Raw genomic sequence first — 26355 nt, forward strand, 5'->3', positions numbered from 1 at the left:
CCCAAACTGGTCAGGTCACTATGTCCAGAGAGGTAATACCAGTATACACATACACGCCCAGAGAGGTAATACCAGTATACACATACACGCCCAGAGAGGTAATACCGGTATACACATACACGCCCAGAGGTAATACCGGTATACACCCACACGCCCATAGAGTTAATACCGGTATACACATACACGCCCAGAGAGGTAATACCGGTACACACATACATGCCCAGAGAGGTAATACCGGTACACACATACACGCCCAGAGAGGTAATACCGGTACACACATACACGCCCAGAGAGGTAATACCGGTACCCACATACACGCACAGAGAGGTTATACCGGTACACACATACACGCCCAGAGAGGTAATACAGGTATACACATACACGCCCAGAGAGGTAATATTGGTATACACACACACACCCAGAGGGGTAATACCGGTATACACACACACACCCAGAGAGGTAATATTGGTATACACATACACGCCCAGGGAGGTAATACCGGTATACACATACACGCCCAGAGAGGTAATATTGGTATACACATACACGCCCAGTATTACCTCTCCTTTTATACTGGACACCTGGCAACCCAACTCTCCTCCAAGTTTTACGCCATGAGTGTCAGCTTGTGATTTCAGGAGTGGGAATTTTACAGTGTGAGCGAGATGCATTAGATTATAATGAGATGCATGAAAATCTGCGTCTCTGTGCGTTACTTTTTGTGATGCAAACAATTCGCATCGCATGTTGGCCCTATTTTCTGTGTGTCTTCAATGTAATACACAGATTCCCAACAAGCTCTGAGAAACCCCAACCATTACCACATTATATATATATATATATATATATATATATATACACATATAAGTGTCAAAAGGAGTGCTAGTGGGCGTGGATAAATGTATACAACAAAAAACAAAAATGCCCAAAGCTACTTCCATTGTGACAAAAATTCCCAGTGCAATACTGTGGCAGGACGGCCTGTAGCCGAGGTCAGGGAACAGCCCACACGTATAGTTTCAGGATAAATAAAAACGTTCAGTGGCTTTATTTCTCCACAGTAACATAACATGCGGGTACACTGTCCCTTTAACAAAATAAATCCTGCTCCACTTTGGGAGAAAAACTGACTAATAACACAGCAGACCTATCTAGCAGGCTGGCTGGCTAAACCAGAACCAAACCATAAGGGTACTTTATGCAGTCAGTAAACAAATGAATAATCCTTACGTTAGCTGAAGTAGTCTTTGGTGAAATTCCTCTGGCTAAGGGCTCACGCAGCAGTGTGCTCCTCTCTCAGGCAGCTACTGCCAGTCACATGATCCTTTATCTACCTTGCTGGCTCTCAGGTGTCAGCTAAAGAGTTCTGATTTCCTAACTTCCACCTGAGTTAACCATTATGAGTGCTGGATGAAGCACTTAGACATATGTCTCCCAGGCGTAACTGATAGGAGTTGACTTCACTCTGTCACATACCTCCCCTGTTTGTGTGTGGCTAGTGTCCCACACGGCTGAAGCCCGACCCTCCACTCCTTCTCTTGACAAAAAATCAGCATTTCCATGGTCCTTTCCAGGTCTATGCTGAATATCAAAAGAGAAGGGTTGGAGGGCAATATACCACCTGGTCAACCTTGGATTTGTGTCCTTCATGGTGTTTAACCTGTTAGGGGTGCAGATATTTCTGAAAAATTGGGGATAAACCGCCGGTAATACCCTGCTAACCCCAAAAGGGAGCGGACCTGTGTCTTTGTCTGTGGGGTGGGGACTTCCTTTATGGCGGCCACCTTGCTAGCTAGTGGCCTTACTATCCCTCCCCCAACGGCATAGCCCAAGTACTTTGTAGTGGATTCACCGAGGGCACATTTTTTTGGATTTGCAGTGAGCCCTGCTTCTCTTAAGGACGTTAGGACTGCCCTTAACCTTTTTATATGAGACTGCCAGTGTCTGCTATAGATGACAATGTCATCCAAGTAGGCCGCGGCATATGCCCTATGGGGTCGTAGTACCTTGTCCATTAACCTTTGGAACGTGGCTGGAGCCCCATGTAACCTAAATGGCATAGTGACGAATTGGTATAAACCGAGAGGGGTGGCGAAGGCAGTTTTGCATTTGGATTCTTCCGCTAGAGGTATCTGCCAATATCCTTTCGTGAGATCTAGGGTGGAGATATACTCTGCTTTACCAAGCGAGTCAAGCAATTCATCCACCATAGGCATTGGATATGCATCAAATCTGGATACAGCATTTACCTTTCGCAGATCCACACAAAACCTCACCATCCCATCTGGTTTAGGGACCAACACGATAGGGCTACACCACTCGCTGTGGGACTCCTCGATCACGCCCAATTCCAACATGTCTATTATCTCCCTCTCTACCAGGTCTTTTCGGCCCTCTGGCAATCTATAGGGACGGGACCGTACTTTTACGCCAGGTTCTGTCTCAATCCTATGGGACACTAAATCAGTCTGCCCTGGCAGCTCAGAAAAAACATCTGGGAACTGGTCACATACATCAAGTAGGTCTGACCTTTGTTCCGTTGTTAACTGCCCTCCCATGGGAACTTGATGGTCATTGTACGTACTACCCTTTGGAAGCTTTGGACCCAAATCCGTCTCCCCTTCCCGAGGGTGAATGAACAGCGATCTCATTGTTTTCCAGGGTTTCAGGAGGTTCACGTGGTAGATTTGTTTACCCTTCCTGGACCCTGGTTGAGAGATCTCATAGTTCACCTCCCCGGTGCGGCGGAGAACTTGGAAAGGACCCTGCCACTTCGCAAGGAGTTTACTCTCTGATGTCGGTAGTAGTAGCATCACTTGGTCCCCAGGTTGGAAGACCCTCAAGCGAGAATTTTGGTTGTACTGCCTCTCTTGACGTTCTTGAGCAGATTTGAGGTTTTCCTTAGCAAACCGACCTATCATGTCTAGGCGGTTTCTAAGGTCTATGACATACTGAAGGGTATTCTTGGATTGGGAGGGCTCTTCCTCCCAGGATTCCTTCAGTAGGTCGAGAATACCCCGAGGTTGGTGTCCATATAGGAGCTCAAACGGGGAGAAGTCTGTGGATGATTGGGGAACTTCTCATACTGCAAACAACAGGAAAGGGAGAAGTTCATCCCAAGCTCGCTTTTCAGTGTCCACAAACTTCCTAAGCATGGTTTTTAAAGTACGGTTAAACCTCTCTACCAATCCATCAGTCTGAGGATGGTAGACCGAGGTCCGGACGGATTTTACCTCCAATAACTTCAGGACATCCTGTATTAACTTTGCCATGAAATTTGTTCCCTGGTCAGTTAACATTACTTGGGGAAGTCCTACCCTAGAAAACAGTTCTAACAGCCTGTGAGCAACCTGTTTAGCAGTGGCTGATCTCAGAGGGAAGGCCTCAGGATATCTGGTGGCATAATCAACAACAACGAGTATAAATTTAACTCCCTTCGCAGAGGGTTCTAAAGGTCCGACCAGATCTACCCCAATTCTCTCGAATGGGACGGCTACCAAGGGCAGAGGAATCAAGGGAGCCGGCTTCTGTCCTTTTTGGCTAGTTAACTGGCATTCAGGACATGTCTCACATAGTTTCATGATGTCACCATGTATGCCTGGCCAGTAAAACCGGGACGAGATGCGGTCCGTGGTCTTATCTCTGCCCAAATGACCACCCCATGGGAGAGTATGGGCTAGGGTGAACACTGTTTTAATCAACCCTTTAGGGACTAGCATCTGCCGAATGACCTCCCCTGTTTGTGTAACCTTATTCACACGATATAGTATGTCATTCAACAGTTCAAAATGTGGATACACTTTTATACCTTGTTCATCTATTATCTTGTTGTTGACCTGTACCACCTTCTCATATTGTCTAGCCAGAGCTGGGTCCTCCCTCTGCCTCTGACGGAAGTCAGGAAGATCCAGGTCTGGCAACACTCCCGTATCTATCTGTTCCCCACCCTGGTCATCCCCGGCCATGACCTGCAGTCCTTTGGGCTGACTAATGTTACCAAAAGTCCCAGCCTTTCTTAACCAGTCCTCTTTTTCCACACGTCTCTGTTTACGTGTCTTTGGGACATGGTGTCTACGGGGGAAAATCTCTGGGGAAAAAGGGAACAAGTCTCCGGGCTTCTCCGGTACCAGAGAAGTAGGCTCCGTAGGAGTAGGGGCCAACAATGTTTCGAGGTAGGGCCAGTCTCGGCCAAGTAGAACAGGAGCAGGTAGCCAGGGAGCAACTCCCACTAGTAGGCTAGCCTCTTGATCCTGGATACGTAGTAGAACATTCGCCGTCGGGTATCTCTTTGTATCCCCATGGATACACTCGATATTCCAAGGAGAGTCATAAGATAGTCTATTGCTTGGAATTAGGCCCTCTAGGATCAGGGTTTTTCCAGAGCCCGAGTCCAGCATGGCGTTTACTTTTGTCCCCTCCAGAGATGCTGGGACTAACCACGGATTGTGGTCCCCTCGGAGACAAGCTGTGGCAGTGGTTCTGCCATATGAACAGTCCATCTCCTCATCTCCTGAGTCCGCAAACTCGGTCGTCCGCGGAAGCTCTCGACGGGGCCCGGTGTTTGGACCTCTCCGCTGTTGGATGGGGTCCTCCCTTCAGGTTGGTGGGGTTATCCTCTCCACCGGGTGGGTGACAGGAGTCCAGGTTCTCGGGGAATACTGTGGGTGGTGGCCTCCCTTGAGTGATCCAGTGGCCTCGGACCCAGGATGGGCGTCTCTGCGGGAGTTTGTACCAGGAACCCTCCGAGATGGGAAAGGGTCTTCCGATCGGGTTGACTGGATCTCCCAAGCTGGCGGGTGTAGACCCCTCGATTGTCTGCTCTCCTGCCTCTAGCATCACCGGAAGCAACTGGTGTTTGCACCGGCCGTTCCCAGCTATCCTGTTGGGTGTCGTCGCCCAAGAAGTTTTCCACCAAGCGGACCGCTGAATCCAGGGAAAATGCAGCGTGTCTTTTTACCCAGGAGCGGGAGGAGGGGGGCAGTATCTGTATGAACTGCTCGAGCACAAACTGTTCAAGGATCTCTGCCTTGTCATGTTTTTCCGGTTCTATCCACCTGGCACATAAGTCTACTAAGCGGTGGGCTACGACCCGGGGTCTGTCTTTGTTTGTATATTTGACTGTCCGGAACCGCTGTCGGTAGGTCTCTGGAGTGAGGCCTAGGCGATCCAGAATAGCCGCCTTTAGTTGCTGATAGTCCATGGCCTCGTCTGCTGGAAGAGCCTGGTAGGCTGCCTGAGCTTCCCCTATGAGGAGTGGAGCCAGAGTCGTTACCCAGCGATCAACTGTCCAGCCGTGGGCCGTGGCTACCCTTTCAAAAGTGAGGAGAAATGCCTCTGGGTCTTCGTTTGGCTTCATTTTAGGCAGCATCACCGGTGGGTTATTTGGAATCCCTGGTCTGCCTGGGGTTGGGCCTTCGACCAGCAGTTGGAGTAGCTTTTCCTCTCGCCGGGCCTGTTGCTCATCTTGCTGGGCTTGTCGCTCAGCTTGCTGGGCTTGATATTCTGCTTGCTTGGCCTGCCATTGTATTTGCTGGGCCTGTTGCTCAACTTGTTTCTCTGCTAGCTGGAGCTGTTGCTCAAGGAACTGAGAAAAAAAATTCTCCATTTTTTTTTCTTTCTGTGTGGCCCTTCAGATACAGGGGCCGTCCGACATCTCACTTCTGACACCACCTGTGGCAGGACGGCCTGTAGCCGAGGTCAGGGAACAGTCCACACGTATAGTTTCAGGATAAATAAAAACGTTCAGTGGCTTTATTTCTCCACAGTAACATAACATGCGGGTACACTGTCCCTTTAACAAAATAAATCCTGCTCCACTTTGGGAGAAAAACTGACTAATAACACAGCAGACCTATCTAGCAGGCTGGCTGGCTAAACCAGAACCAAACCATAAGGGTACTTTAAGCAGTCAGTAAACAAATGAATAATCCTTACGTTAGCTGAAGTAGTCTTTGGTGAAATCCCTCTGGCTAAGGGCTCACGCAGCAGTGTGCTCCTCTCTCAGGCAGCTACTGCCAGTCACATGATCCTTTATCTACCTTGCTGGCTCTCAGGTGTCAGCTAAAGAGTTCTGATTTCCTAACTTCCACCTGAGTTAACCCTTATGAGTGCTGGATGAAGCACTCAGACATATGTCTCCCAGGCGTAACTGATAGGAGTTGACTTCACTCTGTCACAAATACCTATATATGTCTTGTAAAAAGGGTCATTTAGTTTAACCCTTTGGCCAAAGCATCTTAAGCCTGCTGCCACTTCCAAGGCATGACCATAGCAGGGCCTAACACTAACCTGGGTTAACACTCTTATTTACCTGTATAATTACAGGAAGAATGAAGTAAGAATCTATTTCCGTCACTCACCAACTTCTATTCACACTTTCTTTACTTTGAAAACCGCGCCTGTGTGTTTCTAATCTTACGGACAACCTCCGTACATTTCCAGAAGTGACAAATGGGCGAGTGTATCCAGATAAATCGGCTGTGACGCCAGGCACCATTTTCTGCGTGTATTTGCATCATAAATAATGCAGCGTTTTCGACATTTTCCGTAGATTACAGCGCACAGAGATGAACGTGTGGTGGTGCTCGGGGGAATGTGCCCCCAGAATAGTTGAAATATGAGGGTATTCAGTAAGATCGCCAGCGCTCTTAAAACAGGAATCTATCTTGACATTTTTATTATAGAATAATGCACAAGGATCATTGGTTTTACACCCCCCCAACAAGTCAGGTTTTCAGGATATTCCTGCACTGATTGAGCCACCTGTGCTGAAGCAGGGATATCCTTAAAACCTGACTTGTTGGGGGGCTCTTGAGCACTAGGGTTGAGAACCCCTGGGAACAGAATCACTTGTGATTATCAAGAACAGTATCACAGATTACAGGACGCCCAGCACGTATTGCTAGGGAGGCGTGTGAGTGAGGGGAATAGCGGATGAGGGGCCTGGGCTAGATGTGTGTACATGTATATAGGGCATGTTGTGTACCATGGCATGTTACAGGTGATCGACTTTTTACAAATCAAGATTACCACTACTTTGTATTTAGATTTGCAGTTTTATTTCTTTCAACAACAAAAAATAAAAGATTTCTGTTAGAAAGACGGTTACAGCATAAATATGAATTGTTTTTCTAAGTTTCAGTGCAACCATCTTTGTCCCGGTGTTTTATATCCGTTCATTTTTATGAAAATCGGGCACAGTACTGTTATTTTATTTACACCACTTTGAACACTAATCCGAATTTCTTTTAACACAACTAAAAGCGATAATCTGGATGCGTCGGGTAGGGAGAGACTAGTGAATCGATTCAACTCGTGGTGAGATGTGTTGAAATAAGAATGACAGATGTAGCAAGGGAATTTCCTCCCGCTGACGTGTTCGGCAGTGCTAACGCAGAATATCTCACCGTCTGACTCCATCGGAAACGCCGTGATTTTCTGCGTTATCAGCAGGGAACATAAAGCTATATATATATTTGTCCATATATGCTCATGCTCGGAGATTGTCGTGCATCAGCGGGTGATTTGTCAAGGCCCTCAGTCCCCCAGTTTTACTGAAAACGTATTCATTTATAATTGGTAATTATGTGTATTTGTAACATTTCAATGTTACATGATTACAGGATTCTTTTTATTTAAAAAAAAGGAATGAAAAGCCACAATTCACAATAAAACTGTTTCCGCCCTTTGCCAAGTCCATCGCTTAAACTGGTGAAATGTCAAAAACCATATTAAGAACAAGAATCTGTGAATATTCAATAAACACATATCTTGCAACGTGACTATCACATTGTCATGCAGCTGGACCATACTCCTTCCTGATATATTCTCTGTCCCACAATGCGCAGCCACTTTATCGTTAATGTTGAAACACAGCATCCCAGCAAGCTGCAGAAGTCCCAAAACATATATGTGTCAAAAGGAGAGCTACTGGGAGTGGCTAAATGGGTTTAAGCTCGCCCCTCCCTACTTTCCAAGTAAGCAGGTCTTTTTCATGCAGCTTGTTGGGATAGATCCAATGCGATCATTCTTCCTCTAATTATAGAGGTAAATAAGAATGTAATCAGTTAATGTTAGGACCTGCGATATTTGGTCATGCCTTGACATTGCTTGCAGGCTTATACGCTTTGGCCAAAGGGTTTGACTAAATGACCATTTTTCAAGAGATATATAGGTATATCACTGTGTATTTTTTGTCATATTCGATGTAGCTTTGGGCTTCTCTGTTTTTTGTTGTGTCAACATTGCGCTCATTCCCTCTAGACCAGGGGTGGCCAACTCCAGTCCTCAAGGGCCACCAACTGATCAGGTTTTCAGGATATCCCTGCTTCAGCACAGGTGGCTCAATTAGTGGCACCGCACTGCGGACTATATTGGTGCTTTACAAATAAATAATGATAATAATGTTCTATAACCATAATTGTGTGTACAGAGCTTTCCAAATGTAAAAAGGTCTTCCTATATATAAATGAAAGCATAACCGCCAATAACAACCCCACACTTGTTCAGCACCAGAACAGCGACTAGAACTTTGAACAACACCCACAATAAAATAATGCCAGCAAAATCATGTTCAACCATGAAGCGATCTCTCAGTAATGTGTTTCACTCGTTTAACATGTAAGGGAGGGATTGAAGAACAAATCTTTTTGAGATGTCAGCACGTAAAATCAAACAAACCCACATGGTCACTACGCGGAAAATGTTATTGGGACAGTTCTGACTTTTTCTGATCCAACTGAGCCTGGGCTGTTAATCTGTCATTTATAATGTATGGGGGGTTAGTAGCTATGTCTCGCTTAAATACAGTTAAAGACACCAGTCATATATGCGTATTATTAAATCATTTTTTCCCCCAAATCTTTTAGTAACTAAATTCTCTGGAGTGCTCTCACATTCCTTACCCATACTCCTGTGAGATAATGCTCCGGAGTGCTCTCACATTCCTTACCCATAGTCCTGGGAGATAATGCTCCGGAGTACTCTCACGTTACTTACCCATACTCCTGTGAGATAATGCTCCGGAGTGCTCTCACATTCCTTACCCATACTCTTGTGAGATAATGCTCCGGAGTGCTCTCACATTCCTTACCCATAGTCCTGGGAGATAATGCTCCGGAGTGCTCTTACATTCCTTACCCATACTCCTGTGAGATAATGCTCCGGAGTGCTCTCACATTCCTTACCCATACTCCTGGGAGATAATGCTCCGGAGTACTCTCACATTCCTTACTCATACTCTTGTGAGATAATGCTCCGGAGTACTCTCACATTCCTTACCCATACTCCTGTGAGATAATGCTCCGGAGTGCTCTCACATTCCTTACCCATACTCCTGTGAGATAATGCTCCGGAATACTCTCACATTCCTAACTCATACTCCTGTGAGATAATGCTCCGGAGTACTCTCACATTCCTTACTCATACTCCTGGGAGATAATGCTCCGGAGTACTCTCACATTCCTAACTCATACTCCTGTGAGATAATGCTCCGGAGTGCTCTCACATTCCTTACCCATACTCCTGTGAGATAATGCTCCGGAGTGCTCTCACATTCCTAACTCATACTCTTGTGAGATAATGCTCCGGAGTGCTCTCACATTCCTTACCCATACTCCTGTGAGATAATGTTCCGGAGTGCTCTCACATTCCTTACCCGTACTCCTGTGAGATTATGCTCCGGAGTACTCTCACATTCCTAACTCATACTCCTGTGAGATAATGCTCCGGAGTGCTCTCACATTCCTTACCCATACTCCTGGGAGATAATGCTCCGGAGTACTCTCACATTCCTTACCCATACTCCTGTGAGATAATGCTCCGGAGTGCTCTCACATTCCTTACCCATACTCCTGTGAGATAATGCTCCGGAGTACTCTCACATTCCTTACCCATACTCCTGGGAGATAATGCTCCGGAGTGCTCTCACATTCCTTACCCATACTCCTGTGAGATAATGCTCCGGAGTGCTCTCACATTCCTTACCCATACTCCTGTGAGATAATGCTCTGGAGTGCTCTCACATTCCTTACCCATACTCCTGTGAGATAATGCTCTGGAGTGCTCTCACATTCCTTACCCATACTCCTGTGAGATAATGCTCTGGAGTACTCTCACATTCCTTACCCATACTCCTGTGAGATAATGCTCCGGAGTGCTCTCACATTCCTTACCCATACTCCTGTGAGATAATGCTCCGGAGTGCTCTCACATTCCTTACCCATACTCCTGGGAGATAATGCTCCGGAGTACTCTCACATTCCTTACCCATACTCCTGTGCTAGTGGCTAATATATTTGTTGGAAAATAGCAGCTATAGAAAGTCATTGAAGTCAACTGATCAATTTCCAGGTGAAAAGGCAGAAGTTAGCACCATGAAATGTTGAAATCCAGTTGTGTTTGTACGATGTTAAAGGAGAACGCTATTAGGTAATTATGAGGTGGTACCTCACCCCATTAAAACTCTCAAAATGTATCATCCGGGGTTCTTCCCCTTGTGCCCCAAACAGTGTGGAGAGCCGGCGGATCTGTTACACATGCTGTGGTCCTGCCCTCGGGTAGCCCCAATTGGGGAGCAAATTCGAGATTGGCTAAAGAAGATTTTGGGCCTCGAAATTCCCTGGGACCCCTGGCTTTTCCTGCTAAATAAACCAGGCCAGGAACTTGCCAGAATGGAAAATAAATTAGTTGCACATTTTGTAACAGCAACAAGAAGCGAGATCGCAGCATTGTGGAAACAAAATGACATGCCATCTATTGATAAAATTAGGAACCAATAATTAATGACACTGGCACAAAATTCCAAAAGGTCTGGCTGGCTTGGTTGGCCCAGACGGATATCCCAGGGGTGAGCAATGCCACAGCTTGGCTATGATAGTGCTAGGAACTCTCGCCCATCAGTGGAGAACGCATCTGAGAGGAAGGGATCTAGGCCAAGAAAATGGACAATTGTAGATGAGGGCCTAGCCACACTCCAGACGAGATTTCACGTAAAAAAACTAAAGGAATATCTAAACTCTATGGCACAGAGTTAAAACACAGACAAGACCTCTGCTACTCTCCCCCCCCGCCTCCCTCCTCCCTATCTTACCCTCCCAATGGGGTGTTCCAGCAGTGCGCAAACTCTGGGGCGCTAGATTTTCTGGGGGAGCACGGCAGTTATAGAGGTCCCGAGGCATTTAAATTAAATGCCGGGGGGGGAGGGCCTGCGAGGCCTCTATCATACACTTACCTTCCTTTCCAGCATCGTGTCGTCCTGGTAACCCGACATCAAATGACGCCGCCTGGTCACGTGACATCACATTACCCCACGCGTCATTTGACGCTGGGGTCGAGCGGGGGGAGGGGGAACACGAGGCGTCGAGGCGAGCAGGCAGGGGTGCGCACGGGGAAAAGTTTGCGCACCTCTGTTCTATGTTATCATTGAAAATGGGTTTACTGCCGTTTAGTCAGGAATATACCTGGTAATACAGAATGATACATTAAATTATGGCTAAACTCCCCTGCGCTGGAGTTAAGACCTTGTTGTGTGCTTGATTTTATGAAAACTCAATAAAAAATTTAAGTTGGGGGAAAAAAAAAAATCCAGTTGTGGCTGAAGCCCCCCCCCCTGCACCCTTACTCCCACCACCCATACGTACATATGATGGATTGATATACACAAGGAAAGGACTTGATTAAAAGTGAGATCATATCAATCCTGGGCCAGTTGCATATGGATCAACAGTGTATCTTTCTTCAGTTATTGCTCTGAAACAGGCACACATTCCCAGAAGTGCACCAGTGCTACAGAAAGCACAGAACGTAACACATGTCATTCACAGCCAAGACTCCAAAACATGGACAAAAGCAACACAACGATGTCCTTCGTGTCTATTCTTCTTTCAGCGGATTTAGTTATATTTACAGTGCTCCTGGAGAGTCCGCACAGACCTCAGGAGTGTGCTGTACTAAAGCTGTTCTTGTTAGCTGCCTGGTATGCTGCAGTCTTCTCCAAAGCTTTCCCATGCTGCTAAGCATTTTAACCCTAACGTGCCCTCATGTAGTAGCCCTAATGTCCCTTCTGAGGATGACCCTTGCTGTTGACATTCAGCAGGCAGTGGGTACAGTACATCTCATGTGGTACTGTAAATCACACACACACCCCTCCTCCTCATGCTCCGTCCTACAACCTCTGGTTAATGTCACTCGGTGCTGACACAGAGACTCCTGGCTCATCTCCTAATCCAGTTGTCTTCGCACCTTCGGTAGGGGGATTAATGGGACGTTTACCTGCCCCCTCCCCGCCCTCCCGCCGCGGCTACAAATTGCACTGCAGATGCTTCGCAGATCAGAATGTGTCACAGCAGTTACCTGGACCCAGAGAATATCATCCCATCCACCCAGAGAACCCGTGCAGTGGACCCTATTGGAGTTACTGGATTGCTGTACAGGTTCCCACCTCTACCAAGTTAGTGCCGTGTGTCTGAATACCCTAGATAACAGTATTACTATTGTTTTCTATTTTATTTTTATGGTATATTTTTGGATGTTTTCATCTGATATTGTGTCTCAATTTTTCAACGATGATGAGAAATTCGTATCATCAACTTACAACCCTGCCATGTAGCAGCAATATAAGCAAAATAGCACGTTCACAATTTCAGCAGAGGATGGAATCAGAAAACGTGTTGGAGCAACGTGGAGAAGAGCAAGACCATTCGGGAGGTTCATCCAGCATGGATCAACAAGGGCTGAAGATATATATATATACACACATTCACACACACATGATCTAAGTATATACATATACTCGCATACTTAGATCGTGTGTGTATGTATATATCTGTATATACTTAGATCGTGTGTGTGTCAGCCAAATAACTCAAGCTCACGGTGCGGTAATGATCCCGTCCTAGTTGTGTTTTCTTATTTGATGGTCATTGCTACTTTAGTTCTGTAGAGCGAGACGTGCAGAAAGACTGGACGGGATAATTATTACACTGTTGCCCTTGATTTAGTTGACAGATGTGCGGACCTGTGTGTATATTTGCACATGTGTGTATTTCACTGCATATGCAAATGTGTCTTTCTTTTAACCATGCGTATCACTGCTTTATTTACTGTATTAGTATGTGTGTGCGGCGTGAGTGTGACTTTGTGCGCTGAGGTTAAATGAAAGAGCATTAGGCATTAAGGGTCAGCAGCTATAAATAGCAGAGGACAGTGTTAATATAGTTTTGCATACAGAATATTTGCCAGACAGGCCAAATAACATTTCAGCCTTAAAAAGTGCCGTTCTGTTGACTTTTCATGTTGTCACATACTTGGCTACATAGTAACACAGGAGGGGGAGGGAGTACGGGGTATGAGTAACACAGGAGGGAGAGGGAGTACGGGGAATGAGTAACACAGGAGTGAGAGGGAGTACGGGGTGTGAGTAACACAGGAGGGAGAGGGAGTACGGGGTGTGAGTAACACAGGAGGGAGAGGGAGTACGGGGTATGAGTAACACAGGAGGGAGAGGGAGTACGGGGTGTGAGTAACACAGGAGGGAGAGGGAGTACGGGGTGTGAGTAACACAGGAGGGAGTACGGGGTATGAGTAACACAGGAGGGAGAGGGAGTACGGGGTGTGAGTAACACAGGAGGGAGAGGGAGTACGGGGTGTGATACCTTTTATTGGACCAACAAGTAGTTGATCTGTTACAAGATTTCCCACCTCTCTGTGTCAGGGTTACCCAGTGACTGCCTCGTACTCCCTCTCCCTTTTTTGTTACTACATGGAAGACAGGACCAGCACGGCCCCTTGCAGCACGGCCCCTTACACTTCTTTGCATACTTGCCTATGAAATTCTCAAGTTCCTTTCTACTTTGGAGAATATTAATGAACAATAATTTTGGGGGAGATGTCTTAAAAATTGGCACTATTATGAATAATTTATTTATAACTCATCCCTCATCACTTCTTCTGATTCAGGCTTTCCTGATTTAACTGTGAGCTTTCCTTGCCGCCGTCACCTGCTGACCGCCCCAGCAGCCCGCTCTCCCTCTCTCCCCAGGGACCCCAGCAGCCCGCTCTCCCTCTCTCCCCAGGGACCCCAGCAGCCCGCTCTCCCTCTCTCCCCAGGGACCCCAGCAGCCCGCTCTCCCTCTCTCCCCAGGGACCCCAGCAGCCCGCTCTCCCTCTCTCCCCAGGGACCCCAGCAGCCCGCTCTCCCTCTCTCCCCAGGGATCCCAGCAGCCCGCTCTCCCTCTCTCCCAAGGGACCCCAGCAGCGCACTCTCCCTCTCTCCCCAGGGGCCCCAGCAGCCCGCTCTCCCTCTCTCCCAAGGGACCCCAGCAGCGCACTCTCCCTCTCTCCCCAGGGGCCCCAGCAGCCCGCTCTCCCTCTCTCCCCAGGGGCCCCAGCAGCCCACTCTCCCTCTCTCCCCAGGGACCCCAGCAGCGCACTCTCCCTCTCTCCCCAGGGGCCCCAGCAGCCCACTCTCACTCCCCAGGGGCCCCAGCAGCCCTCTCTCACTCCCCAGGGGCCCCAGCAGCCCGCTCTCCCCAGGGCAGAGGGAGTGGAGATATTGCTGGTGGGGATTGTAGCTTCTTCCAAATCCCTGAGCTGCCTGATGACCAATGGTAATCACTAGTTCCCTGTGTCAGGGGAGGAGTGGGACAGAATAATATCAGTGTGTTTGGGATTAGAAGCTGACTGGAGGGGACGGGAGAAGCTCCTAACGTGTGTGTGTGCGTGCGTGTCCAGCCCTTTGGGAACTTGGGGCCCTTGAGGCATATCATGCTGTGCCTCGCTTGTACAGATATTGTTGCATAGTTGCATAGATTGTTTTTTTTACTTTGATTTTAGCAAGCAAGGACCCCCCACTGCTTTATATGCTGGTGGTACCAATACTTATGGTACCTGGTCTTACTTTGCTAATTAAATGGTTGGTAACAGATTAGTTGGCAACGCATTGCTGTGTGGCAGGCCCATCTAGCAGTGAAACCAAACTCACCAATGTCTTAATTAAAGACAAGTTAATCGTCATTGATAAAATCCAGCCTTTCCCAATTTTACATGGGGTGTGTTTTTGCTCCAAATTGCTCAACTGAAATGATTTCTAGATTAGATAATTAAGGTGTCCAATCATATCTGCATTTCCTCCCAACATAAACGTAAATGATTTATTTTTTACAGGGAATCCCTGCTGATGCAAAGCAGAGATAGGAGTTCCACTGAGAATCACAGAGAATAGAACCAGTGGCTGATCAAGTAGTAACTAGTAGGAAGGGAGACATAGGAAAGATTGTAAATATATTGTGTATAAAAAAATCTTTGGGAAACTCAGGTGTTTTCTTCATATGTGGACACGAATCAAGAAGAGACCGATGAGGTTTCAAAGCTTCATACACAATTTATATCTACGAAGCGCTCACTTAATGGTCCATTAAAAGGTTTCATAACCTACGACAAGTATTCACTTCTCAAGGACCAATGTGGCTACTGGGACTTTGCATTACATGTATTGATTATAAACTGATGAACAAACTAAAAGTCTCCACAGACATACAATAGCCTTCTACTTAGGTTCCTCATACTGAAGATAAATGGAGTAGTAATAATCATTTACTGTCTTACATATCCCAGCTAGTGAGCACTGCACATGCATGGAGATACAATGAGTCACTGGCCAGATTCTAGATACCTCAGACACAGGGAGGTCACCGCTCAAGGTCACAGGAGTATTCAGCTGCTTAAAGGGACTAAACCTTCTAGGACCGGTGTGCTAATGGCAGCGACATGTTTAAGGTGTTCAAATCTAGGTGATTGATGCCATTCTTTGTGTTTGTGAGCAGGGTGAGTTGAGCGGTGGCTGCTTCACTATTCGACGGGTCCATGCTGCAGATGACAATAATCAAACCTGGAATCTGCTCCCCCGTGACGCCCTTAATCTGTTTAATCCTATCCGGCTAAATCAGGCGCCTCTAAATGGGGTTACAAATGATATCAGATCACAAGACTGGGGCTTTAATAGGCTTCTGGAGTTTTTAGCATGCGATGTGGCATAGATAGATTCAGCAAGGCTGGAGGATTTACAGCAGGGGTGGCCACCAACAGGCCAGGTATTGGGGATATCCCTGCTTCAGCACAGGTGGCTCAGTCCTGTGCTGAAGGTGGAATATCCTTAAAACCTGACCTGCTTGTGGCCATTGAGGGCTGGATTTGCCCCCCCTGATTTGCAGTGGTATAGACAGCGGTGGCTTTAGCGATCTCGTAACTTTATGGAGGTTAGGAGATGTTTGGAGCTATGTAGGATCCATTCATCTAATAAAGTGATCCAGCTCAGTTTGATCTTGTGTTTTACCTCCCTGAGCATCTGCTGGTCACATTACATCGGGGTCTGTATTATACTATGGGAGTTATTCAATATACTTCTGAGCCGTCGGTTGCACAGCGATTAGCCGCCCCTGTGTGTGCTCCTTGTGCTATGTTACAGTAAGTTAGTATTTATATAAAGGCGGTTCATTCATTTCCCAATGCAAATGGTTTCTCAGCCCCATGCAGATATTAAGTCCATCGGTGGGATATCCGTTTTGGACTCTCTCTTCCCAGCTTTGAATAAGATGAACCTGATTCAAATATCCGGGCCATCTCCTTGTGATCGTCATCAAGTCCCTTTACTCTAGGAACCAACAAATAGATTGTAAGCTCTGTGGGACAAGGTGACAGGCATAAAGTAGCAATCCAGCCCTTCCGTGTCCTGACAATCGGCCTTGGCTGTGATCCACTCCTTATGGAAATGAGGTTTCCCCTTAAGTTCTTCAAGCATAGTAGAAAAACATTGCTCAGAAGAATCAGATACGCCAGTGATGTCGTTGTATTGCTGCCAACAAAGAAAACATGACATAGACAAAGTCCACAGCATAGAAGTTCAATGGGCAAAGAGGTCACATGTCGGCAGTGCAGGAAATACACAGATAAAAATGCAAAACATCTGGTCCTACAGGCTGCTGGTGAGGCCGATAACTCTACTGTGAAGGGTACAATTACATTCTGGACCAATTAAATCTATTCTCCATCCTGGATGAACCTCACATAACCGAACCAGGACTCACGGTGAAAACGTACGCGATGGGACTATGAAATGGTCATGCCAGAGCAGTGATTCTCCACACGTGGTTCAGGAACCCCTAGGTGTTCGTGTCTCCGAAGGGTTCACCAGAATAAATATGTAATGGGTTATCCCAGGCGGTATAGTGGGTTCCTAAGCTTGTGTGGGGACTGCACACTTGGTAAGGCCCCAAACTTAGCATGGGGGTATGTGTCAATTGTAGCAGGAACTTCCAAAGTTGCTGCCCAAAATGCTTTGCATCCACAGCGGCAAGGCAGTGTGGAGCGTGACTTTGGAAGGTTCCACAGTGATTGACAGCTATAACCACCCCCCATCCTGCCCCCCCCCCCCCAACCCCCATCCTGTCTGCACAAACTGAGGGGCAGTTTGGGGCCTTATTAAGCGTGTGCTACCCCCACCAGCTCCGGACACTATACTGCCTGGGATCAGTCGCACCATTCTGTTAGCAATAGTCTGATGAGTAGCCAATAATATTTATTAATTAGGGGTTCACAGAATAAATATTTCCTAGCAGGGGGTGCACAATGTAATAAAGGTTGGGAACCGCTGTGCCAGGTTCCGCTGTGCCAGGTTCCGCTGTGCCAGGCTCCGCTGTGCCAGGTTCCGCTGTGCCAGGCTCCGCTGTGCCAGGCTCCGTTGTGCCAGGTTCCGCTGTGCCAGGTTCCGCTGTGCCAGGCTCCGCTGTGCCAGGCTCCGCTGTGCCAGGCTCCGCTGTGCCAGGCTTCACTGTGCCAGGCTTCGCTGTGCCAGGCTCTGCTGTGCCAGGCTTCGGTGTGCCAGGCTCCGCTGTGCCAGGCTCCGCTGTGCCAGGTGCTTATTATCCACGTGACCCTTCTACCTCTCTCTTAATATGTTTGTATTTCTCAGCATCCTCATTTTGGCCCCCGCAGGTCTACGTGTGACTGTCCCTCAGCGTCATGAGCAGCGGCAAGAAATCCAAACATGTCATCTTTAAGAAAACGTCCCGGGATAAGGCGGTAAGGGTCGCTCGCAGAGCGTGAAGGCGGAGAACTGAGATCAGTGAGATACAGGTCAGGGGTTCTCAAACCCAGTCCTCAAGACTCCCCCAACTGGTCATTTTAAGGATATCGCTGCTTCAGCACAGGTGGCTCAGACATTGACTGAGGCACTGACTGAGCCACCTGTGCTGAAGCAGGGATACCCTGAAAACCTGACCTGTTGGTGGCCCTTGAGGACTGGAGTTGCCCACCCTGTACTAGGGGTTATGACACAGCCCCACTGCTCAGAGACTTACCTTAGCATCCTTCAAGCTAAGTATTCTATGCAATGGATGTATTGCTAGTGACATTGCTGTGATATGAGAAGATGTAAGCTAAGTATCCTATGCAATGGATGTATTGCTAGTGACATTGCTGTGATATGAGAAGATGTAAGCTAAGTATTCTATGCAATGGATGTATTGCTAGTGACATTGCTGTGATATGAGAAGATGTAAGCTAAGTATTCTATGCAATGGATGTATTGCTAGTGACATTGCTGTGATATGAGAAGATGTAGTGATGGGAGTTTTTGTATTTTGCTTTTTCTGGGTTTGTATTTTTATGCTATAAAGAAATGTTTTGATATATTTCTTTTTGGAGTGCTGCATGGTATCACTTTGTTGCTTGTTTCAGTTCAATGAATTAGGGCCTGAGTAGGAACTCTAACCTATACCACAGCACCCTAATAAGGACACCCACTCCAAAGAGCTTACAGATAATTGTGTGACACTATTTGTGTTGACACTAACTTTTTTCTTTTTGGAGTGCGTTCCTGTCTTTGTTAGAATAATATTTAGGGGTAAACGTTACATTTTTATGTACCCACTAACAGCTCCGTTTTAAAAAGACTATCTTTCTCCCTGAGCAAACATTTCTAAATCATGGTCCAAAGAAAGTCCTGTTCATTTTAGAACAGTTTCATCTTAGGCAGTGCCACTAACTTGTAAGCTTCCTCCACCAGTGGGTGACATACTGACTATTAAAGTCACACTGCTACAGCTCTGATAAATGCTTTCCTAGCAAGAAATGTAACATTATCCCATATGTTTATGGCAAATAAAAATCACACGTGTGAGCACAGTCACATGTCTCCGACAGGTCTGCCCCCTGCCTTTTCCCATTATCTCTTAGCATACAGCGCTTCCACAGCAGCCAGGGATTCTGGGTAATGACATGCAAATGAGCACACAGTGTCACCTTTTGCTTCTTATCCATTTTAACATGGACCCCTATAAGCTTCTGCCTGCTGCATTACACAGCTTTTCAGCACAGCCGGGGTTAAAGAAGTGCAGAGCCTCAGACAGGTATTTTTACCTTTTGGCCTGGTCAGTGGGAGGTCGGTTGTTGGCCGTGCAATTTATGCAAAGCATTCATTTGATACAAAATATTTGCATTACATTTCACAGCCACTGAAATATATATATATAGTGAAAAGAACAAAAAGCGCTCCAATTTACAATCACTAACAATGTATTCTAAAAATGATACTATAAAAACACACAATATAATATAATGGGCTACACCGACACAGACATAGTACTCTGTGTGTTCCCCCCTCCCCCCTTCTTACTCCTTTCTTGTGCGCCGCGGTCACTTTCTACATCATATAAATATATATAAAGATATGATTAGTCCCCTTGCTGTCCTCTGTCACTTCCCGTGATGTCTGAATGAGGGAATCTCATGTCTCTCCCCCACAGGTGGGCGTGTACCTGGGAAAGAGGGATTATGTTGACCATGTTGAGTCAGTGGATCCTGTAGGTGAGTGCCATACTCTGCGTAGTAACAGTAGTATTTTGGGATTATATATTATACTGACTGCACTGTACATGATACATATGTTACACAGCATCGGTACAAGCAGGGTAGGTACACACCGCATCGGTACATGCAGGGTAGGTACACACAGCATTGGTACATACAGGGTAGGTACACACAGCATTGGTACATGCAGGGTAGGTACACACAGCATTGGTACATGCAGGGTAGGTATACACCGCATTGGTACATGCAGGGTAGGTACACACCGCATTGGTACATGCAGGGTAGGTACACACCGCATTGGTACATGCAGGGTAGGTATACACCGCATCTGTACATACAGGGTCGGTACACAGAGCATTGGTACATGCAGGGTAGGTACACACAGCATTGGTACATGCAGGGTAGGTACACACAGCATTGGCACATGCAGGGTAGGTGACACACAGCATTTGTATATGCAGGGTAGGTGACATAGACATAGGGCAATCTTTACTAAGCAGGGTGCCACCATGCCGCCAAGTGTATGTGCAGCAGGGAGGACCGGGGCCGTAGCCTAACAGGCCATTCAAGTGACCCGCTCAAGGTCACAAGGAGCCGACACGAGGATTTGAACCACTGCCCCCTGCTTCCCACTCAGTCATTGCTCACAGAGCCGCGCCTTCAGACTGGCCACCTGCTCTCTGCCCCCGATGTTTTCTGCTGTCCTCTGCCCCTCTCCTGTCTCCTCTCTCCCTTATCTCATGTTTTCCTCTGCAGACGGTGTTGTGCTGGTGGACCCCGACCTTGTTAAAGGAAAGAAAGGTGAGTGAACGTTGAATTTAGTCACCTACAATGGACATGAATTCTTCAGAGTGGAAATGAGACCTCTCCAGTCCCGAGAGGGTCTCTCCCATTTATTGGAACGTTAGGAATGAAAGGTTGATTGTAATTGCGTTTGATAAATGCACTCTATTGAAGACCTGTATATGACAACCTGTTGCAATTCATCTTTCCAAATCATTTATTCAAATTGCACTTCCTTATCGACATTGATCCACGTGTTACAGAGCTCAGAGTACATGGGGAAGAAGTCCCCGCTCAGGATCACAGATGTGAGGACTTTACGCCCGACTAGCCCCCTCTCTCTCCACCTTTAAGACCTATCTTAAAACACACCTCTTCAATGAAGCATATGGGTAGCTTCCTTTGCTTTACATGTCATGAGTTTACCATGACCCCTCGCAGACGCACTTACTGCGCCAGAACACCCGCCTACTGTCCCTACTTACCAATTAGATTGTAAGCTCTTTGGGGCAGAGACTCCTTTTCCTAATGTTTATGTCTGCGGCTCTTAGTCACCTATTATTATGTCACGTTTATTATGGCTGAAAAGCTCTTTGCACATGGATTGTGCTCTAGAATTAAAGATATACATACTGGTCATATTATTAGATCTCCTATTAGGTTCACTTTCATTTTACATCGGCTCTGAATAAAGAAATAGCACAGCAACACAGGGAATATAATATTCAATGAGATATTTAATAATATGGATCTAATAATGCAGTGTATGTGTGTGTGTGTGTGTGTATATATGTATGTATATATATATATATGTATGTATATATGTGTGTGTGTGTGTGTGTGTGTATATATATACTCGCGAGTGTACTTAAAGTGAGTGTACTTAAAGCGGGGTATGCCTGTATATATATATATATATATATATATATATACAGGCATACCCCGCTTTAAGTACACTCACTTTAAGTACACTCGCGAGTAAGTACATATCGCCCAATAGGCAAACGACAGCTCACGCATGCGCCTGTCATCACGTTCTGAACAGCAATCCCGGCTCCCTACCTGTACCGAAGCTGTGCGCAAGCGGGGAGACTATAGAGCCTGTTACACATGCGTTATTTATATCAGTTATGCACGTATATAACGATTGCAGTACAGAACATGCATCGATAAGTAGAAAAAAGGTAGTGCTTCACTTTAAGTACATTTTCGCTTTACATACATGCTCCGGCCCCATTGCGTACGTTAATGCGGGGTATGCCTGTATATATATAGATATATATAGCAAATAAAAAGATCACTTGTGAGCACATTCACATGTCTTAGACAGGTCTGCAGCCCTGCCTTTCACCATTATCACCTAGCATACAGTGCTTCCACTGCAGCAAGGGCTTCTGGGAAATTACATGCAAATAAGCACACCGTGTCACCGTTAGCCCAAAATCCATTTTTACATGGAACCCTTATAAGCTAATGCTTGCTGTTAACACAGGCTTTTAAACATAGCATGGGAATCAGATGCAAAGCCAGAGAAACCACTCACAGACATGTGACATGGTGTGCTCATTTGCATGTCATTTCCCAGAATCCCTTGCTGCAGAAGCTAAAGTGACTGAGACTGACTCCAAATAAACGAGGCCTGTGCGGACCTACTGTAGCTTGGAGATCCGAGCTACAGCCGAGAGCCGACACAGCCAATATCAAATCTTTGCATGGTAGATAATCACATTCACACTTGTTCTTTGACCCTGAATGGAGCCAAACTTCTGCTGTGACTTGTGGCCGGTGGTGGCAATGGATTCTGGGAGCTTTAAGTGGAATTATTTTTGGATGTCATTGCACTTGCCACTCACTGATCAGAGGACACACAGGGTCACTCCGGGATCTCTGAACCCCATATTTGTCAGCAATCCAGGTCCTTTACAAGTGCACCCATTATAATCTGTAAATGTTCAATCATATGTAGTGCATAAGGAGAGAGAAAAAATCAGTGACTTAAATACAATTCTTGGGCCCCTCTGCAAACATTCTTTAAAGGCCCCTCTCTCTCTATCCTCCTGTCTCTAACTCTCCCCGCTCCTCCTCTCTAACTCTCACACATAATTCCCCTTCCTCTCACACTCAACAGGGACGAGGCCTCGGGTCCGGAAGTTAGGCCCGATTTCTCGGTGGGCCCAAATTCTGGTGCCGACTGGGACACCGGTACACTGGCAGGGGGAGGTGGGGGGACTTAGTGTGGGGCTCCCACAGCAAACAGAATCCCCGGCAGCCCGACACGGAGGTTGAGCCCGATCTTTAGCCATGCCCAACTCCAGTGCCGGCCAGCCAGGGGCCTCCCCCTGCACGGCAGGGTTTTGCAGTAGTCTAGTTACGCCCCTGGAAAAAATATTTGATGTTATGCATTGACTTAAGGCTAAAAACCTCTGTAATTAGGGAGCATTGTTCAGCGTGTGTCACTGCCCTGCTCCTCCGTGTGACTTCCCCATGTTCTTCTTGCAGTGTACGTCACCCTGACCTGCGCGTTCCGCTACGGCCAAGACGATATTGATGTGATCGGCCTGACCTTCCGCAAGGATCTCTACTTCTCTCGGATTCAGGTCTACCCGCCCGTGGAAGACATAAAAAGTGTCACCAAGGTGCAGGAGCGGCTGATGAAGAAGCTGGGGAGCAATGCCTACCCGTTCCTGCTGACGGTAACACTCCGCCTTCGCGCCTGTGGGAGGTCCGTGTCAAAGCGCTGAAAGGGCTACTTACGTTTGGCACAGGTCTCTCGGGAGCAGAGGTTAACGCCACCTCAGACCTGGCGGATTTATTTCACGCAGAGAGAGAGAAACTGCGCCCCTTATCGCTGCAACTTTATAATCTCATTATGATAACGCCTCCTATAATCACTCCCCAACGGAGCAAAAAGTGGAGATAAAATGATGCAGTTTGCACCTGTTTTTGGAGCAATGCTCTGTTATGCGCAGTTGATACACATCGCCCTGTATCTGTAAACCTGTCTGTACACCTTCTTATCTGATATTTTTTTTTTACATAGCACCACTAATAAACACAGATCTATACATAGTGCAATAATAGTCACTATAACCCCCCTTGCTTTAAAGAGCTTACAATCAAATTGCTGGTCATAGGTGGCTCTCTGCAGGTTATAGAATAAGTGCATCTGGTGTTGAATGGCTAAGCTTGTGAATTCAATGCACACTCCTTAACCACTATACCATGCCTTGGCCGTGGTTATAACTCTCCGTAAGACTCTATGGGGGAGATTCATGAAGCGCCAGTACGGGTTAGCACCCCGATCCTGCGTTAACACCCATTGAAGTTAAGGAAGTTAACGCCAGATCGGGTGTAGTGCTTGAGAATCTGTCCCTCCATCGCCTGCAGGTGTGTGCCGGCCGATCTCTTATGGATGTCATATGGATGCAGGGTCCCTGTCGGCTTGAATGGATGAGCATGGCTGTGAGGGTGCTGTGAGGGTGCTGTGAGGGTGCTGTGAGGGGGCTGTGAGGGGGCTGTGAGGGTGCTGTGTGCCTATGTAGCACCTTCTAAACTCTACTGCAAGGGAGGCCAACTCCAGTCCTCAAGGGTCACCAACTTTCATGTTTTAAGGATATCCCTGCTTCAGCACAGGTGGCTCAATCAGTGGCTCATTTGTTGACTGCACCACCTGTGCCGAACCTTGGAAATCCTGAAAACCTGACCTGTTGGTGGCCCTTGTGGACTGGATTTGGCCATTCCTGCTCTACTGTGTGCTTGTAGTTTTGTGCATCTACATAGACATTGTGTGTGTGTGTGTATGTGTGTGTGTATGTATGTGTGTGTGTGTATGTATGTATGTGTGTGTGTGTATGTATATGGGTGTATGTATGTATGTGTGTGTGCGTATGTGTATGTGTGTATGTATGTATATGTGTGTGTGTATGTATGTATGTGTAAATATGTATGTGTGTGTGTGTGTGTATGTGTGTATATATGTACTGTATGTATGTGTGTATGTGTATATATGTGTGTGTGTATGTGTGTATATATGTATGTGTGTGTATCTATGTGTGTGTGTGTGTGTGTGTGTGTGTGTGTGTGTGTGTGTGTACCTGACTACTTACTTGTTCACTTATTTTTCTGCTCTATTACACTCATTTCTTGTCTCCCTCTCCCAGTTCCACCCGTCACTTACATATTGTTTGCTCGGATTCTTCTTGCGGTTTCCCTTTGCTCTCCCGTTTCCAGACCTTGTGTCTCCCTTTTCACAGCCAGTTAGAACTTGGGAACACTTCTATCTCATTCTGTGTCTCTCTTGCAGTTCCCAGATTACCTGCCCTGCTCAGTGGCTCTTCAGCCGGCTCCCAGCGATGTGGGGAAGGTAAGCAGATACACAGCTTCTGTATTGGGTATTGCCCCTGAAAACTAGCACAGAGCGCTAATAACTGTCCACGGTGTCTGAGGGGACATACAAATATGTAGACCTGTGACTATTTATGCATCTGACCCTTACTTATGATTAGGAGCAGATTGCAGACAAATATCGTCCCAGGCGTTCTCTTATACACTGGCCCTCCTCCTCCTCCTATGACGATGCATCACCATGACTACACGACGCGGCAGGAGGAGATGCCGCTCCGGAAAAGGTAAGGTTACACAGGCCCCGCGCTCTCCTCCGGCAATCACTTTAATTGTTGTGGGGAAGAGCGCGGGGCCTCTGTAACTGCGGGGCTCGGTGCAGGGGGGTGAGAAGGTATCTTCAGTGCTGATCCGGTCCTGCGCTGGCCTGGGGACTCTGCAGCTCCCTCCTACGGTCGGGCGGCACCGACAGGTGGAGGGAGAGAATTGCAGTGACCGCCGGGCTGCTGCATGGGGAGCTGTGGAGCCACCAGCCGCCACCACAAGGACAGTTGTCCTATCACCAGCCACACAGACAGCCTATCACCAGCAGCCCCAGCACACCGGGGCAAGACCGAACGCAAAATAGGCCAAACCGGCCCTGTTTATAAATCAGTCCTGATTATCCCTCGTTTTATCCCTCATGCTATTGCGCCGACTAATCCTGGCGCGAGTGACCAGACTCGGAGATCTCCTGGATTTTGAGCGACTGGATTGGATGGAGGCAGAGGTGCTTGCGCACCGTATGAACCTGCTGTATCCTCGCAACCCTCGCCGTCTGATCCAGGAGATACGGGACACCTTTTCCCCCCGACTCAAGCACCTTCATCGAGAGGGTATTGCAGACGAGAGAGCCAGGCCCACCCTTCACCCCCAACTCTCCGGATCTTTGCGTGGGACCTAAGCCACGGCAACCCCCTCAAGCTCCTCCAGTCCCCAACTTAAGTAAGTTGGGGGACATGTCCCCGGCATGTTTCCGCGGCATGCCGAGGAAGGCACTGTACTCTCTCGTGCTCCATACAGTGCACTACCTCGCCCTCATTGCCCGCCCCAGTCTGGAGGCGGGTACTACCAGCTAGAGAGGGCGAGAGACCCCGGTGGAGGGAGAACTACTCAGAGTTGGTCCCCCGTCCCACCAGGGATCTGAGTTGGAGAATTCTACACAGTGCACTCAGCACGGGAGAGTACTTGGCCCATTTCACCGACTCCCCAGCCACATGCCCATTTTGTGGCGAACGGGAGTCGGTGTATCATATTTATTTTTCGTGTGCCAGACTGCAGCCCCTCTTATCAACCTTGAGGGGCCTTCTCCTGTAGTTCTGGCTACAC

The 26355-nt window shown here is 47.3% G+C and overlaps 1 protein-coding gene across 3 annotated transcripts in view; it reads left to right on the top strand.

Moving 5' to 3' along the window:
- Positions 1-12290: 12290 nt before the first annotated feature.
- SAG (S-antigen visual arrestin) overlaps positions 12291-26355 on the top strand; it is a 30712-nt gene continuing 16647 nt past the window's right edge. For 2 of the 3 annotated variants that reach the window (XM_075569606.1, XM_075569604.1), the window contains exons 1-6: positions 12291-12448; positions 17989-18075; positions 19800-19860; positions 20620-20664; positions 23146-23339; positions 24950-25009. In XM_075569606.1, the coding sequence (XP_075425721.1) occupies positions 18016-18075; positions 19800-19860; positions 20620-20664; positions 23146-23339; positions 24950-25009 (420 nt within the window). In that variant the 5' untranslated portion in view covers positions 12291-12448; positions 17989-18015. Of the gene's footprint in view, positions 12449-17965; positions 18076-19799; positions 19861-20619; positions 20665-23145; positions 23340-24949; positions 25010-26355 lie in introns of all 3 variants that reach the window. The other variant, XM_075569605.1, reaches the window with a different exon arrangement.

Source organism: Ascaphus truei, chromosome 14, assembly GCF_040206685.1.
Source record: "Ascaphus truei isolate aAscTru1 chromosome 14, aAscTru1.hap1, whole genome shotgun sequence".
NCBI lineage: Eukaryota > Metazoa > Chordata > Amphibia > Anura > Ascaphidae > Ascaphus > Ascaphus truei.